This window comes from Vipera berus (genome assembly GCF_964194415.1).
Source record: "Vipera berus genome assembly, chromosome: 2".
NCBI classification, from domain to species: Eukaryota; Metazoa; Chordata; class Lepidosauria; order Squamata; family Viperidae; genus Vipera; species Vipera berus.
In genome coordinates, this window is record NC_138203.1 from 63,310,738 (window position 1) to 63,329,570 (window position 18,833).

At 39.0% G+C, this 18,833-nt stretch overlaps 1 protein-coding gene across 1 annotated transcript in view; it reads left to right on the forward strand.

Annotated features, from left to right (window-relative positions):
• Positions 1-17,655, forward strand: part of PTCH1 (patched 1) — a gene marked incomplete at its 3' end in the record, with an annotated part of 53,182 nt that extends 35,527 nt beyond the window's left edge. The window contains exons 15-21 of the mRNA XM_081318871.1: positions 1,977-2,151; positions 4,220-4,500; positions 5,906-6,043; positions 9,448-9,590; positions 13,206-13,305; positions 15,190-15,444; positions 17,125-17,655. Coding sequence (XP_081174997.1) covers positions 1,977-2,151; positions 4,220-4,500; positions 5,906-6,043; positions 9,448-9,590; positions 13,206-13,305; positions 15,190-15,444; positions 17,125-17,655 — 1,623 coding nt within the window. The remainder of the gene's footprint in view (positions 1-1,976; positions 2,152-4,219; positions 4,501-5,905; positions 6,044-9,447; positions 9,591-13,205; positions 13,306-15,189; positions 15,445-17,124) is intronic.
• Positions 17,656-18,833: the final 1,178 nt, after the last annotated feature.

Genomic DNA, 18,833 nt, shown 5'->3' on the forward strand with positions numbered 1-18,833 from the left:
AAAAGTGCTTCTCTGTCTTAAAGGACTTGATTCTAGAGTTTTTTATAGTGTGATATAGCGTGCTTGTAATAATATTCATGAAGACGTTGGGTATTATTGTCTAACGTTCTCTGATTATGAGTACGCAGAAGATACAGCTCTATTTCTTCTTTATAGCAGAATCATGTAAAGCTGTGAAAGTTCTGAATAGATGTTTGGAAACAGTGGGTGGTCTTGTGGCTGGCTGGGGACTTCTGGCAGTTGATGTCCACAAGTCTTAAAGTTGCCAAGGTTGGACACCCCTGTTTTAATGACAGGAAACCAACCAAAAGGTATACTTCTTTTGTTGATGACGAGTCACATTCTCCAAGAATCGGAGCACAGCTGCCGTGGAAGTTTTATTATGGGATTCAGGATAGTTGCCATAGCCAGAACTGCTTATTGGCAGCTTAGGCAGATTTACTGGCTGGAGCTTTTCTTAGAGGAGTAGCTTTTAAAGTAGATTACCGGGATGCATTTTATGTTTGCTTTCCTTTGCAAAACTGTTCAGAAATTCCAGTTAGTTCAGAATGTAGCTGCCCAATTAATTATTGGAATGGTTCCATGGCTACATTTTATATCAAACCCAAAAGTACTTTTTCTGTTTGCTTTCTGGGCAGGAGTTGTATTTTTCAACCTTGAAAGGCTGGGGCCAGATTATCCAAAGTATATCTTTCTCTTGTCAGTCTTCCCGTGTATCATAATAGGATATTTCTCATTATCCTTTTCTCTCTCCTCTTGAGTTCCCAGCAGACAGTGACAAGCAGAATTTTGTCACCATATTTTACTGCATAGGATAAATTAAACCTGTCCTGCCCCAAGTTAAATGATGATGGTTGGCATTTGAGGCTTTAAAAAAAAGACAGTTTCTATATTTATGTTATTAGTGTGACAGCCTTCATTAAGAAATTCAGCAGGAATAGACGGAAGAAAGGGGAGATAAAATGAAATTTAAGAATTTCAGATGACTTAAAACTTAAAATACCAAATGCACAATGGTTCCTGATATAATTTACTCAGCCTGAGAGAGAGAAAATTGTGCTATGGGAACCCCCAGGGCCCATTAATTATATTCTGTAACTCTAGAAACAATTTGAAGACATACAATTGTTGCATGTCCTGAGGATTAATTAATTCCAGATTCCAGCTTTTTTTTAAAAAAAAAGATTGTTTGCCACTGTTCTTTCAAATAACTAGAAAACCTTAAAAATGAATTTTATGGCAGAATGCAAAACAACTCCCCAAACCTACTGTTTTTCTTTTTCAGCACCTTCTGAGTATCACCATTTTTGTAGTTTTGACAAAGCAGATTTTGCTCTAGAATTTTAAGATTATCTTATTCAAAGCCATCCAATTCATTTGCCCATTTGTCCCCCATGAAGAGAACATTCAGGATACATTCATCTGTTTTTTGATGTTGGGTATCTTTTAAATATGTAGGTCATAGGAGACAAGCGTTAGCAAAATTTATACAGATGTTGTTTTATTTTTATAGCTCTCCTCCATTTACTGGGTGGCATTTCCTTCAGTGTTAACAACAGAGGTTAACTGCACACAGACATCTACAGGACTCTTGCCAGATTCTTCCCCCCCTCCCCCCCCCTTCCCTCAAAACCACCTTTAAATATGTTTCTCAGCAGTTTGGTCATTTGCCACTCTTGGCTGCAGATTGTGTTTGAGAATTCAGGCTTAATTGGCTCAGTATTCATCGGGAACCTTCTTTTGATTTAATGTTTCTGACGAATTGCACACAAAGTGTTTTACACCATTCCAAGCACTTTCAAAAATCTGGATATAAAAATATCTCCCATGCTGGGAATAATATGCTTGTGGTCTCTCTATAAAAATATGTTTCTCACAAACATATGTTCTGTGTGCTCTCATCTACTGTGTGCCTCAGACATTTTGTGTTAAAAGATTTGAGCAAGAGTGATTCTGAAAGACTTTGCATTTTGCAGTTGGCTAAACAGCGCTTAGTGGATGCAGATGGAATCATTAACCCAAAGGCATTCTACATGTATCTAACAGCCTGGGTTAGCAACGATCCTGTGGCATACGCTGCCTCTCAAGCCAACATACGGCCCCATCGTCCAGAATGGGTTCATGATAAAGCAGACTATATGCCAGTAACCAGTAAGGAACATTTTATTATAATATCTTGCTATTTATTCAAATGTCTCTGCTTTTCCTTCCAGACTTAGCAGCTTTTAAGTCCATTGACATTTTCCAGGACTCTGACTGCAAATAGAATAATATATATTGCTTTACACTGTAAAAACTCAGAAGATAGATGTGGTTGTGTAATGTAGTAGAAGAACGCTATACCTTGGTAGCATTTTGAGGGGGAAAAGAATTCTGTAATACTTTACATTAAAGTTTAAACCTCGCATTCATTTCAGTAAGGGAAAGCTTTTAGTTCCATGATGTTGCCTTTGCAAATGCAGAGTTTTTGCCGTTGGGAATTATTGCATGTTTGTTAGGAATCTGTCAGCATGAAAAGAATTTCTGGAAAACTAGGTCATTCTCTAACACCTGCCTTGTGTCTGTGAGCTGTGTTGAGATGAGAAGACATCTAAAAGTCTGATAGCTCTCTTCTTGCATTTTCCCTCAACTCTCTGCTGCAGTCTAAATAGCAATACCAAGTTAATGTTGCTTTGACACTTGATTTATTGGTTGGGCTGCTGGCTAGTTATTGGTGGCAGGCGTGAAGGAAGAAGAGGAGTGGTATTTAGGGCGATACAACTGGATAACAAGGAAATTGTCCTTCCTTCTATCTCAATCCTAAAGCTCTTGGGCATCCAGCCAAATCTTGTCTTAATGAAAATTTATAGTTGAGATTATAATAGGGCAAATCATGTTTAGCAAGTCAAGGGAATGACCCTGCAGAGTCTGGAACACACAGCTAGTGTGCCCCAAAGCTAGTTATAAAAAGCTTCCTTTAGTCAGGGAAAGAATGGGTTGTATGATGGACTTAGCATTGCTTTCAAAAAGAGCATGAAAAATGTGGATATGCTATGTCATTAAAGGATAAAAATTATGTATTTCCTGAATTAAACACTTGAAGTATTTAATCTTGCTTTGACTGACTGGAACATGCTCTCAAGCTTAATTTTCAATAGCCAGAGAAAATGTAACAAATGTACTGGCTAACTTTAGCATTCAAAATATTTAACTGATTACAAATCCTGGCCCTCTTCACTGCTTCATTGTAAATTGTTGGGATTATAGTGCTGTCAGCAACACAAGGATTCCAGAAGTATTACCCTTATATCAGAATAGTATAAAAGTACTTGAGATTTTGTAATCCTCCTCAGTCCAAATATTAAACGTATTTTAATCTCCAAATATTTGTGCGGTTGTCACTCAGGACTTAGTATTTGCTGATAGCAAATTGTGAAACGTAACAGATTAAGTTGAATAGATATTTTAAAATCTTTTCCATCCTAGTGGCTTGGCTTCCTATCTAAAATACTTTAAATGGAGGTATTTGATGTCTTGACAGTTTGTAAACAATGGAGGTATTTTTATGAGATAACTGGTTCCAAGTTTAACAGAGAGTACGTAGAATATGGGTGGAGAGGCAATTAGTGTACAACAATGACAGAGTATCTTGTAGAACCATAAAGGCCAAAAGGCATTAGGGCATCAGCTTTCATGGACTGATTCACATAAATTAATCCATAGAAAATATGTTTATCTTTGCTTTTATAGTAATGGACAAACTTAGCAACTTCTCTGAAATTCCCTACAATGTGCAGTAATGTTACAAAAAAATACTGTGTGATACAAAAAAAAAATAACTTTGAAGGATTATTTTTTTCTGTTCTGAGACAACAAAGACTTCAGCCACAAAAGATTAGTGGTTTTAGAATACCGTTGCTATTTTCCCTTTAAAAGAGTGTTCCTTTTGGGATTATTTTGCAGCATTCAAATATACACTGCATAGAAGCAGTGTATATGCATGGAGGCATGCATGAATGAAATCTGACATACCCAATACCTTTTTATGATTCAGTGAACTGTATGTGTGGTATTTCATGGTGTATCCAATGTCATATTCAAATGTAAATTAGTACACAGTCTTATGCTAAGACAGGAACATCTAAACAATCACACCCATCTTTTTCCTTCCGCATTAATGATTCTTTCTACGTAAATGTATAAAATATTTGTATTTATATTGTCTTTTTCCCCCCCTTAGTCCCAGAAGCTGAGCCTATTGAATATGCTCAGTTTCCTTTCTACCTCAATGGACTGCGTGATACCTCTGATTTTGTGGAAGCTATAGAGAAAGTGAGAGCAATCTGCAATAATTACACAAGCCTTGGGATTCCCAGTTATCCAAATGGGTATCCTTTTCTCTTTTGGGAACAATATATAAGCCTTCGTCATTGGCTCCTCTTATCCATTAGCGTGGTCCTGGCCTGCACATTTCTGGTGTGTGCCCTCATTCTTCTGAACCCCTGGACAGCTGGGATCATTGTAAGTTTGTTGAAGTCAAATTCCTTTTAGCGCAGCTCTAGCTACATTCAGGAAGGTTTTGTTTATGTCTGAGCTACTAGTGGAGTGTGCATATTGCACCATTCATGATATATTTATTCTACTTACTTGAGGGGGCAGGTTTTCCTGCTAAAGGTACATATGCTTTAATAACCTTAATATTTTGACCCAGTATTAAATTGAAGTTTTAAAAATAAAGATGGCTAAACTTTTGGCTTCCATCTAAATTCCTGGGGGGAAGGGGGGGGGGGAAATCAAAATTAGAACATGTTTTTTTATAAGCGTGTTCAGTATAGTATATATTTGTTATGGGCAGTTTTGGCTTAGGGAATCATTTTCTTGTTTGAAACATCTTAATTTAAACCTATACAGCTTTTGCTGTTAGTTCTCAGGTTTAAGGCATGCCGGATGAGAAAGGAAAGAGTATCACCAAAGCATGACTCTCCTTAAACTCGCAGGCTGTTTGGATTCCAGCATTTGACCACCCACTGACCTCTAGTGCTAGCATAATTTATGATTTATAAAATTTATAGGCCGCCCATTTTACCTCAGGGTAACTATAACCCTAGAGACTATAGTGGGTATTGTGCCACTCGTTTACAGTACTCTTGAGGAGTCTGGTTGTTGATAACAATGTTCAGCTTCAACAGAAGGGAAGAAAGTGGCACAGTGCGGCAGGGTGTTAAAAAATAAATAAAATGGTGAATATAAACTGTATAGACAGATGACTTTTTTATATGTTCTGCGAAGCACCAGACATCTGTCAGCACACTGTATTCTTTTCAAGCAGAATGTTTGATGTCATTCTGTTTAAACTTTATGAACTTCTCTGCAGCTTATAAAATGGTAGAGGTAAAAAAATGATTACTGGTTTTTGGCCCATAGATTTGTATAACAGGTATGTAAAAAGGTAAATGTTTAGTCTAGAAGAGCTGTCTAAGGGTTGACTGTGTATGTTATCAGTCATGAGTCATTAGCTTATAAAATAATTTATTGTGATTCCTACAGAAGTGGGTTTGGGTTACAGAAAGGAATTTTACCTTTTGTACAGAAGTTTTAGACCTCCTCCTCCTCCTCCTCCAGTTATCTGTTTAGTGGAAATCCTGTATCTTTTTATGTATCTATCTTTGCACTAGGACTGAATTTAGTAGAGGTGAAACATGCAAAAAAAAAAAAGCAGAAGGCTAACAAAGTTTTAGATTGCAGTGCCAAATTAAAGGCTTACCTTGAGAAGAAATTACTATAGTATATAATATTTCTAAGGATACAGACACTTACACTAAATAAGTTAAGGGTGTTTTTTTTTTAAAAAAGAAGTTATGCTTTCTGTCTGTGCTTTTGTTTCTGCAACATGATAAATAGTTAACCACCATCTGTAATCTTTTAGGTGGTTGTACTGGCTCTTATGACAGTGGAACTCTTTGGCATGATGGGTCTAATTGGAATAAAGCTAAGTGCAGTTCCTGTCGTCATCCTGATTGCCTCTGTTGGAATTGGAGTGGAATTCACAGTTCATATTGCTTTGGTAAGTGGCAATGTGCCTTCTAATTTCTGACCTTCCATGTATGTGTGGGGGAAATTGATTTGTGCAGCTTTTCCAAAATCCAAGTACAAATTTGTATGTCACAATATGAGTATGTGAATAAATTGCAAATACCGTACATGCTGTACTGTACATGCAAGTGTTAAAATGTTTAGATATTTCTTAGTTAATGCATATAAACTAGAAGTATAACAGTATGTCACGTGCATGTTTAAATATATGCATTTTCCTTTTTTTTGAGAAGATATCGAGAGGATACACATACACACACACACTGTACTCAATTATTTTTTCAGATTAATTCATATACTTTATCTCAGGCATTTGAGTTACTGTAATATATGACATTGTAATCAAATTGGTTTGTCTATCACCCCGTAATGCTGAAGATTTTTTTTGAAAATCTATTTAATGGGAAGAGGAACTTCTGCTGTGGAGTGTATGTGCTTTTACATGTTTGCACAGATGCTCACATATTTATATTGAGAAGAAAGCAAATACCAAGCCTTTAAATTAGGAGTAAATTCATGGCATAATCTATAATGCTTGTTGGGTTTAGGACGTTTAGGCACGGACAGTTGGCCATGCCTCCTTTCCCCCCCTGCCACCCACCTCAGCCCATTTACAGCCAGCTTTCCTCCTCCTCTTGCCCTCCCCCGGCCATTCTCCATGGCCAATGAGCCCCTGGCCCTCCGTTCCTCGCCATTTGGCATGGCCCATTCACCCAGGCACCATTTGACCCGGGCCTTTGGTTGCACAGGACAAATAGCTCCCAGCTAATGGGGTGGCAGGCAGAAGCCATGGTTTCGGGGGGGGGCAGCGTGTGATTGGTGATTTGCAATTGCAGGGGCTGTGGGGGGACAGCGTGAGACCTAAGATTTTTTTTTTAAAGTACTGCGGCTGCTCTACAAGTTTTGGGCCCTTGTAGATCTGTCACCAGGACCGGAGAGAGGGGGAGTGGTGATAGGAGTAGCAGTCACCGAAGCCACTGGGGGAGGGAGCAAGGAGGAGCAAGGCTGGCGCGGCTTCTGCAATTGCAGATGGCATGGGCGAGAGCGCAGGCGAATGGCAAGGACTGCGTGGCTTCTGCAATTGTGGGCAGTATGTATGTGGGGTCAGTGCAGGTGAACAGAGGTGGCGCACAAACTGCCCGTTCAGTGTCAGGCTGGATTCCAGGCGCAGAGGCAACGGGACGGAGGCGGGGGGGGGATGGAAGGGAAAAAAAAGAAGCTGCTACTCTGCAGGGTTTTTTTTTAAGCTGTCAGAAGCTCTGTGCAGAGCGGGCAACAGGCAAGCAGCAGTAGGGAGGGGCTTCCCATGTTGTCCGCCCTCCCCTCTGTTTAGCCAAGGGTCCATGCCTAAACGACCCATTCCGGTCCTGTTGCCTGAATCAGATGGTTCTATGTACTCATATTCATACTCATATGTACGCATATGTGGAAATTTTCTAGGTGCTAGTTTTCCCATCTGTGCCATTTGAGCGATGAAATTTTAAGCTACTATGTAAATTTCACTTATCTTCTTGGCACCTATAGGAGGGTGTTTTACATAGCACTAATTGTGGACTTTTGTTGCTGTTGGAATTACAGTTTAAGGTGTAACAAGTTAAATATCCTCTCCCACGCATTGCAGATTTCTGTGTCATTCCCTCTCTGTCTCTGTCTTTCTCTCGTACACTCCACCCCCAAAATACACCAGGTGCTATTTTTTAAAATGCTGACATACCTCAAGGTGATTAGTTTACATCTCATCTACTTTTGCCTTTTATCTCCATGCCTGTAGTCCTTTGGTACCAAAATACTTCAGGCAGCTGTCATGTAGGAATTAGAGTAAAGCTACCAGATTTCTTTTAGAGTGTTTTTCTTCCAGTTTGTGTCTTTATTTTTTTTTAACTTAGATTGCAGAATTGAGAATGGCCACTTGATTGCAAAAAAAACAACCCAAAAAGATACAGAAAGCCCTAACTATGCTACCATTTTTTTTGTAGTCCTGTTTGGTAGCCTTAAGTTAATGTTTTAGTCACCTGTCTTCTATCCCCTTTTTAAAATTAAAAATGCCTGCTGATCCAGCACTTAGATGTCAGCTTTCTAATATTGTGATAGAGCTTTACTTAAAATAGAAGACATATTTTAAAACCATTCTTCCTGAATCACAACTGCAAATGAAAAACTTCAGCCAAAGTTTAACAGGGAAACTATGAAAGAGTGAGGATAGCTGGCTGAACATAAAGAATAAAGTCATACAGAATGTGAAATATTCAGTGTTTAGCTATCAGTAAATTTCAGTATGTAGTACTTAAAAGGAATTTCTACAAATGAATAGTTCATTCATATCAATTCTCCCCTTCTGTTGTTTTTTTCACATCTCACACATGCATTCATTTTAGCGTGCTGAAACCTACACTGCATGTTTTTGTAACTCAGAGCTTATAAAATGCTCTGACTATTTATCCATCCATTATCGGCATGTACAACTCCCAAGCTCTGTCTCTTTAATTTTTTTCTATGAGCCCAACTACGATGTACATGTTTTCAGTGAATTCAATGCTGTCCAAATGTTCAGAACTACAGCTCCCACATGGGCCTGTCATTGTCCCTGCTTGCTAAGGTCAAGGGAAGTTGAAATCCAAACCATTAACGTACAAGTGCTCTATATTGCAATACAAAAATCAGAAAGATGTTGTCTTATCGGGACGATGTTTTCCTGTACTATATTGCTGTATAACAATATGTGGTGCAACACCTTTTCCAACCCCAGATGGTATGGTCAAAAAGTACAGTTAAGGGAGTATGGTTACACATTTTAAGAATATAGGGGTGAAAGATGCTCCAGCATAAATATTAATGCAAGGGAAAGTGAAATCATCATCAAGTTTTAAATGGAAGAAAGACAAGTAATGTTAAATATTGGGAAGAACAATATACAGCATCAGTGATACCCTAGTTCTCTTTGTTAGGTGAAATGGATGAAATTTTAGTGACACACAAAAGAGGAAGAAAGAACATCAATATAATGTAATCTGCAGTGTTTGGTTAAACTATTTTGTATTTAGTTGGTGCATTTAATATTTTAGAATAATTATAAACACCCTCTTCAAAGAATCCCTAGAAATGAGTCGTAATTCCTGTAAGTACACATTAAGAATTATCTCTACCCTGGAAGCAATTCCCCAAATGAGTAAAAGAATAATTATAGCTAACCTTTAAATATCTGAGATTGGGAATGATTTCTGGTTGGGGATGAATTATAATGCTCCTTAATTTATAAATTACATTTTATGACAGGTTGAAGAACTTTTCTATTCCTTAAATAATACATCTTTGATTTCTGTGAGGAAAGTCAAGTATCCTTAAACTGTGCTTACTAATTAATACATTTTTTTCTAGGCATTTCTAACAGCAATAGGAGACAAAAATCATAGGACTATCCTTGCATTAGAACACATGTTTGCACCCGTGTTGGATGGAGCTGTGTCCACACTACTTGGCGTATTAATGCTTGCAGGATCTGAATTTGACTTTATTGTCAGGTAGAGCTTACCCATTTTCGTCTTTCCCCTGTTTTATGAGAACATAATGAATGCAGTTGAACCTCATTTATCTGATTACTCAAATGTGCTTACAATTGACTAACTAATAAGACATGTGGATAAGAGTATCAATATTCTATTGGACTGTATGCCAATGTTACACCAATCAAAAGCAATTTTATCCATATCTGTCAATAAAATCAAATCCAAACTACATGGCTGGACACAAAAATTTGTGCAAATGTCAAGTATTCTAGAATTCTTCTACAAGCAAAAGCAAGGGGGACATAAGAAGCAAACCCCCCAACAATTAGCTGTAAAGTTTACAATACACTTTTTTCCCCTTCTCTATACTTTATAACATCTTGCTTGATAAAGAGTTCAGGACTGCCTGTCCCCTCTTTTTGTAAATTATTGGTTTATTATAATAAAGGCATCATCCAGTTATGGATTGTAGGCAAGACTGTTAGGAGAAGTTACTTGTTAACTGTTTTTCTCTCTTTTCTCTCTTGTCTTACCCAAGGTGGACCAATGATAATTCACTTCCTTTTTTCCCAGCAAGCTTTGGGGGGTCTCAATATGGGTGTTGGGATTTTAATATTGAACTGGATTAATGATACACACACAGAGAAGGGGAGAGATGCAGCCCCCCTAATGGCTGTGGCTTATCACAATTCCTAATTTCTTTTGCCTATTTCTGTTTTGGGAACTTGGACATTTCCATATACCTGCTGTTGTAATAATTGAACATGCCTGCAATCTTGTGCCTCTGTTTTTTACTGTACTGTGTTAGTGGTTACTTTAATCTCACTAAACTCAGAAAGACTCTTTGGAGCCAATACTCTTATTTAATAAAAACATTAAGTTGATATCTAAGACTAGGTATTGCAAGTGATTAACCAGAGATGACCTTTCACCAAAACATTGTTTAGAATAATTTATATAGAGGATAATTTTGAGTTGAGAGGCCTATAAAACTACAAGCACACTGGATCTTTATCTCCCCCCCCCTTTTTCCCCCCAAACTAAAGTTTATAAAAAACGTTTCCCGACCAAAATTAAAAAAGAAAATTAGAAATGAATGTTAAGTCAGCAGGACTACAGGATGTCCTGTAAATTCCATAAAACTGCTTATTGGCCTTTCTGTTGGAACCTAAAGGAAGTTGGTGGATTTAATTAGGGATATTCATTTCTCAGATGAAAAGAATCAAACTAATTCTTGCTTTAGGAGAACTCTGTGGAGGGATACTAGAAATGGGTCCTATCTGCTGTTTAGGCAGAGTTTTTGAGCAGAAAAGCAACACCAACTCTCTACAGTATAGCACTGCAGACAAAATACAGAATAAGGTGAATGGGTATTATGAGAACAACCTATTGTTGGTATTAGATTGCTAAATATAGTAAAAGTCAAAAGAACACCATAGAAATGTCATTTCTCAAAACATTTTGAAATCGTACCCCTCTTGGATCTTCAAACTTGAACTTAGTTTACATCTAGGTTCCCATCACTTTCCTCTTACTTCTCTTCCCTTCCTTCAGTTCTTCATTGCATTCCTGCATCACTTCTCTTTTCAGTGTTTACACAAGGTACTCCAGATGCGATTTCATCACGAAGCAATTAGGCATTTGGGTAGTCAGCCTCAGCAATTGGGCAATTCTGATTACTGTGTTTATACTGGGCAGAAGAAAATAGCAGAGCATAATAGTAAGTGGTAGAAAGATATTGAAGAGCAGTTGTCTGTACCACATGGTTTATCTGCTTCCCTTGACTGTGGTCAGAGACGCTTTTCCATCTTACCTCTTGGAGTAAATATTAATCACCTGTCTATAGCTTCTATCTGTGGAACTTAGGGAAGGGCATTGCCACCTTGTTCTTTACTTCAGGCAAGAGATTACTAGTGATGTGCATTTTTCATTTATACCAGTGGGGCTTCTGTTCACATTTTATTGTGAGAACAGAACATTGCACACCTAGTGGTCACTATTGCCCCTTAGGTCTCTACTCTTGAAAAATTACTTTTTCAAATAATTATTTGTAGTGTCTTTAAAACTGAGCTTGGCTTTCTTATTTTCTAGCACAATCTGGGTTTAGTTTATTTTTTTCTCTCTCTCTTTTGAAGAGGGATGGAAACTAAATAAAGCAAAGCTTGGGCATTGTTTCAAGACCTGAGAAAGACTACAATTTCCCCACAAGGAATAGATTTTAAGCTCAACAGCACATCTGGGTAGAGGTTTTATATACTCAGTGGTCAGATCTGTAATCAGCCTGTTTATTCTAGAGCAAGACTGATGAGATGCAATTGACTGCAGTAAGTCTTATATGAAGGTGTATTAACTCTAGTATAAAGTTGTGTTCATTTTACATCAGTGTAGGAAATTGGCTGTTTGTTTTCCCCTCCCCTTTCCACTAATGCAGACCAGAAACTTCTAGATGTAATGCTTCCATAACAGGAGGATAGCTGTAGTGTTTTTTCCTGTTGTAAGCCACATAGTGAGCAAAACTATTGACAAAAGACTCAACTCATCTCCTCCTCCTGCTCCTTTCACCTTCAAACAGTAGCCTAAAATCTGCACCATTAAATGCATCTTTGGGTTTAGCCTGTTTCTCCCTGCTCACTCCCTCTCTCCCTTTCTCTTGCTCCCTATTGCCATCCCCACTTTCCCCCATGCTGGATATTTGCTAGTCCAGCTTTCCTCTTGGCTGGCAGGTTTGCCGTGTTATTCACGAAGGATGCCAGACCTTAGCCCTCAATGGTGGGAAAGGACAAGCACTTGTGCACTCTCCTCTTCTTCCATAGTCCTCCAGCCTTTATGTTTGAATTGGGTGACACAAAACAAGAGCGTTCAGAGATGCTAAATTGTTCAACAAAAGATTAGCCTGCAATGTAGCTTGGCTATTGTAGAGGGCTCTTATGCAGTACAATACTCTGGCTTACCACAGAATGGCTTGCATTTTCTTTGCAAAAGCCGGGTTCCTGTGTTTAAAAAGGTTGCAACTTGAGCTATTTGGTAAAAGTGGAGCTCACAGAATTCAAGGCGGAAAGTTATGATTAATGAATGGCAAGGGAAAGCCTTACCTGATATACTAGAGATTTAATTAGAGATTTTGCTGTTAGATGCAGGAGCATTTCACACTGGATTAGTTGCTGGGAGAAGTGGACTTCTTTCTCCTTCTAGGCTAAATTGTTTAAATTCTACACCCTTCACTTCATTTGTTTGCTTCTGCTGGATTTTCACTAATGGAGGGCCTCTTTCATTGTATTTGTGCTTTCAATCCTTTCAGTCATTCAGTTTGCATTCCATATTTTTGTGTTTGTGTAACACATTCATAAATAACATTACATGCTGCAAGATTCTGGCAAATTAACAAACTTTTTTTTTCTTTCCTTTTTTGAACTAACACTTTGGTTGTGGAATGTAGAACTCTCTAATCCAAAAGGTAAAAAAAACAACACAAAATTGCATGCTGAGTTTATTCATTAAATAGGAAAAAATGAATGTTATATTAGCATGCTTGCTTGAATATTTAATGAAAGTATATTATCTGTCTTGTTTTCTGTTTTTAGTACTCAACACGCTTTCTGATTGTAACTGTTTATATCTTAAAATTTTCAGGTATTTCTTTGCTGTTTTGGCAATTTTAACTATCTTGGGCGCTTTGAATGGATTGGTACTGCTTCCTGTTCTCCTTTCCCTATTTGGACCATATCCTGAGGTCAGTATTACGGTTGTCAGAAATTGTTTTTCCCCTGAGGTTTTATTATAATGACACATATTTTGTACTTTTACCATTTTAAATTATATTGCTTTATAATATTTGGAACTTTGAGACATAATTCAAAATCCAAAACTTAATTCATTTTACAGATCTAACTTTTGTGATGTAGAAAAATTGATTCTGAAAGAGAACTTTTGTCAACAATTTGTGATTGGATATCAGAAATATTATTTTATGGCCCAGCTATTGCTATCTTCCATTTGTGTGCCCCTTTTTCAAAAACAGAACACTGGAAAGAGGGTGGAAAGACAATTAATACAAAATTTAACAAAGCATAAAAATACATCTATTAAAGTCCTCTATACATCATAGTTAGTGTCCCCAATTGATTGCTGTTAATCAGGGTCGACTTCATTCCAGCACTTGCAGCTACTTCTTAGGAGGTTTGTTGCTGCCATCTTCACATTTTTTTCCTTTCTTCTGAAACATTTTTTGGGGGCAAGAGAAGCACAGATGATGACATCAAGTTTGATCGGTTGCAGGCCCAGAAGACAGCTGCTGGGATACCAGCATGCCTGGTTGAAAAGTAATGTACTGCATGCAGTATCCATAGAGGTGTTTCAGGTAGCATTCTTCTAAACACAAATTATGTACTTAAACCAGGTACTTGAAACAGCAGACTTTTTAAAAAGCGTGTATGCATGGAAGAATCACCATTCTAATTAATTCTTAGGTTTTTTAAAGCTCTGATAACTATTTTTGAAACTATCGTGTCTCATTCCCATTCATCCTTTCATAACACCAACAGAACTTTTCCCCTCAAATCCTATTTTTTCAGAATTTTTCCATAAATTTTTACTGTTCATTATAATGTTATAGTGAAGATCCCAATCTCTGAATTCCTTTTTTCATACTTAACCAGAATTACTATATGGTAGAAATTCATATTTTTGACACATATTTTAGCCCTTTTTTCATAACTGAACCTACACCTTTACTGTCATACATGTATTCATTGGCTCCAGTCTAAAAATGAGACCACTTTCATTCAGATTATTTCCTCTTTGTTTCATAGACATCTTCCTTCCTTCTTTTCTTTCCCTCGCTCCCCCTCCCTCACTGTTTTTTTACATTCCAAAACACACATGCCAAATGGATCCATAGACACTCTTTAACTTCCTTTTATGGCTTTATTCAGTTGAGGCTTTTACATAGCGATTCATCCCCTATTAGTGGCAAAGACAGTTTGGGTCAATTCTGGTAAATGTTGACCAAATGCCACAAGTGCAATCAGTGGCCAAGCATACTTATACCACTCTATTAATTTAGGAACCTAAACTGCTGATTATTGTCCAGATTACCATATTGTTGGCATCTGACCAATTAGCAGGTTCATACGGTATAATGCTGAGAGACTATGAAAATTAGTGAATGATGGGAGAAAAGGAAATAAGGGAAAGCAACAAGAGTGAAGGTAGAAAAAATGTCGGGAGAGAACAAGTCCTGTATGAAAAAGTATTAGAAGACAGATCAGCTGATCTTTCAGTGGACTGAATAGGAGTTGAATGTAAAGATGTATGTTGTGGAAGATACTTCAGAATTATGCTACAGAATGTCACAGAAGCGTGTGGGGTTACAATAATTGGAACCCGTTTACTTCATAACAGCAACCCATGTATTGTGCAGTAACACAATTTAAATTACAGTGTGTCAAATCTGGCTCCTGCACTGTTCATCAAGGATTATTAAGTGGAAAATGACACTCGACACAATTTATCTGTAGTTCTTCAAAGACTGATCGTGGGTATTTCTCCAAGCTTAAGAATATGCCTGAGGCTTTTATTGATCTACTACTAAGAGCTTTAAAAATGTTACCTTCAGGTTTCTCCAGCTGATGGAAGGAGAAGACTACCTACCCCTTCTTCTGAACCTCCCCCAAGCATTGTGAGGTTTGCTGTTCCACCGACTCATGGTCAAAATGGCTCAGATACATCTGATTCTGAATACAGTTCTCAGACAACAGTATCAGGAATCAGTGAGGAACTACATCAATATGAGGGCCCTCAGAGAACTGGGGCCCCAGTCCATCAAGTCATTGTTGAAGCAACTGAAAGTCCAGTGTTTGCCAAATCCACGGTGAGTAACTGAAATCCCATTTTGGTATTTAATTTATTGTACCACTGATCCCATATATTTATTGTTAAAAATAATCCTGAAGTAGGGAATCAATTTATTTCAGGAAAGAATACTTATGATAGAGTAAAATAGAAAATGATCACAATTAAAAATACTAAATTATAAATCTTTAAACAAGGGACATTGTTAGGTAACACCTGTTTATAAATTTCATGTGACTATAAGTGGTACAAAAAACAGTAATTGATTGTAAGTGAAGGAGATGATTAATGACCAAAGCATGTGTTCGTAATCTCATCTCCAGAACACAAAAAATGGTAATAAATACAAAATCTACTTTCATCTGTCCTTTAGTTGTATTTTTACTGTACTTATCACAAAATTCAACTGAATAAAGGAAAGAAAGTGAAGTGTTAGAATAGTCCAGTGCTAAATGAATGGTTTAATTTGTATAATTTCTTCTGATACAGAGATTTGAGTACGCAAGTGGGTTGGCCTAGTTTGGTTGAGATAATTTCTAAGTAAAAAATCGACTTTTGCCAGGTTCTCTTAAGTAGCCTTTGCATGTAAGGGGGCAGGAACAAAAATAAAAAAAATCTAGCTGGATATAAGTTGACACAAGTGATGAATATTTATCAAAGTGTTTTTTCCAAACCGTGTCCAATTCATATTTATCTTTGAACAAGCTAAACTAGGAAGTAAAAAGGGATTCTTTTCTTCTGCTTTGCTTCCAGTGCTGCTTCTGAGATGAAGAATAGGTAATTAGAGCCATTACAATAAGAAGTAGAATCCGGGGCATCCATGGTGGTGAGGGAGAAATCAAAAGGATCAAAATAGCAGGCGTGACAGGGCAATTGAAGGCCCACCCGTTTACATGAGAACAACATACATTAAAAAGGAGTTGGGTTGTCTGGCTGTGCCATTTTGATATTACTGACCCCACCTGTGGATGCCCTGAGTAGAGATACCCTTTTAGATCAAATGTGTTTAATTTAAAAGGATTCTGTATTCTACATGCTTAAAAAAAATCACTCATCAGTTAAATGTGCCATCTCATTAAAGCTACTTGAACTCTATCACTTGCCAAAAAATCAAGTGTTTGCTTATGGAGCCACACGAGAAAATGTTTCCATTCCACTTTTTTTGCAAAAGGAGAAACTGTACTTAAGCGGATTAATGAGAACACACTTGAACACAGGTCTGCAACCTGCGGCTCCGGAGCTGCATGCGGCTCTTTCAGCTGTCTCCTGCGGCTCCCAGTCCTCTGCCATGTGCAGTCCAAAAAAAAAAAAAAAAGTGGGACTAAAAAAGTTCAACCAATCAATTCAAATATGCAGGGTAGGTGCATATCTTGCCTTGGCTCCACTCTTCAGTCAAACCCTGTTCTGCGCATGTGCTCATGTACGCACATGCGCACACTTGAATAAAGTTTTGGAAAGTAATTCCGTGGATGTATGCACGAACTTTTGTTTCACTGCGATGGTGCCCTTTATTGCTTGTTATGAAGTAAAAGGGCTACTATAGAGCAAGAATGCACCCAGGCTTCTAAGTAACTTTGTCAGATTTGCTGTGGCAAAGCACATTTAATTAATGCAACAATAACTATTTCATGAACCAGATAAAAGCGTTTGGTTCACAATATTGCTCAAAGGTTTCCCTGCCTTTTTTCCCCCCTCCCAGGTGATCCAACCAGAATCAAGCTATTATCCATCAAGCCCAAAGGTACACTCTAATCAAGACCCTGGAATCCAACAAACATGGCATAAGAGCAAGAAGTTGAAAAGAGAACCAAGGGAAAGACTTCAACCACCCCCTTACCGGCCACGTAGAGATGCCTTTGAAACTTTTACTAAAGGGCATTCCTGTTCTAGTAACAGGGATTGCTCTGGTCAGAGAACTCGTTCTCAGAACATCAGAAATCCAGCCTTCACTGCCACAGGCTCTTCTGTGCCATCATGTTGCCAGCCTATCACTACTGTGACTGCCTCAGCTTCAGTTACTGTAGCTGTACATCCTGCTGGGCACAGCCACAATCCTCATGGAGGAAGCTTTCCAGCCTATGAGAGACACCATGAAGCTGAGCATGGACAATTTGAGGATCCTCACGTGCCATTTAATGTCCGGTGTGAGAGGAGGAACTCTAAAATAGAAATCATAGAACTGCAAGATGTTGAATGTGAAGAAAGGACTCATGGCGAGGGCTCAAATTAAGGTAACACTTTCCATCCCCAGTGGGTAGCATTACTCACACCATCTGCCAGCATGCATGCACTTCTTACCCATCTCTTGGCATTGAGCCATGGTGGCGCAATGGTTAGAATGCAGTATTGCAGGCTAATTCAGCTCACCTGCCAGGAGTTCAGTCCTCACTGGCTCAAGGTTGACCCAGCCTTCCATCCTTCTAAGGTTGGTAAAATGAGGACCCAGATTATTAGGAGAGATATGCGGACACTGTAAAACATTTAGAAAGTGCTATAAAGCACTGTGAAGCAATTTATAAAGCTAAGTGCTATTGCTGTTGTTATAGCCTCCTGTAGCTTTAAGCAATTTCTTATTGTATTAAGGAATTTCTAAAATACAGGGGAACATGCAAATGAGAAGGGCAACTATATGAATTCAAAAAACCAAAAGGGGCTTGAGTCTAGACCAGGGGTGGTGAACCTATGGCACGCGTGCCACAGGTGGCACGCAGAGCTGTCTCTGTGGAGACGCACACTATAGCCGGGCTTCTCCCCCTCCCCCTCTCCATGCATGCGCAGTCCAGGAACAGCTGCAAGAGCTGGGCGGGGTCAGGGAACTTATAAAAGGAGCAGTTTGGGCGGGAGAGTGAGTGAACGGCCTTTGGAAGCAACCAGTGGTGGGTTTACAATCATTTTAACAACCAGTTTTCTGCTTTGCCTTTCCTCTGTCTTTGTTGGGCTGGGCTGCTCGGTGGGTTGACTGGGGAGGGGGCAGGAGGTGGGAGTCGTCAGGTCCCAGCTGGGGGAAGGTGGGGTCTGTGTGTGGGGGGGCGGGAGAGCCGGGACACCTCTGCGGAGAAAAGCCAAGCTGCCCCGCCCACCAGCTGAGCCTCTCATCCACACTGCATCACATAGGATTGCATAAAAGGGGCACCGGGAAGGGGGCTGGGGGAATCCGCAGGGGGGAATCAGAGCCACCATCTCCCTTCCGCAGTGCAGACCCATCGCCCTGGGCAGAGACGGCCCCGGGACGGCTGGAAAAGAGCCCTCATCTGGTGCGTGCCCTGTCTACACAGTGGCTCTGATGGGGGCGGTGGCTGTTGCTCCTCCTCCTGCTCTGAGCCTCTTGACCAGCCAACCACACAGGGAAGCAGGAGGTGGCGGTGGTGATGCCTGCATTGCCAAGCCCGGCTGGCCGCAGATGTGGAA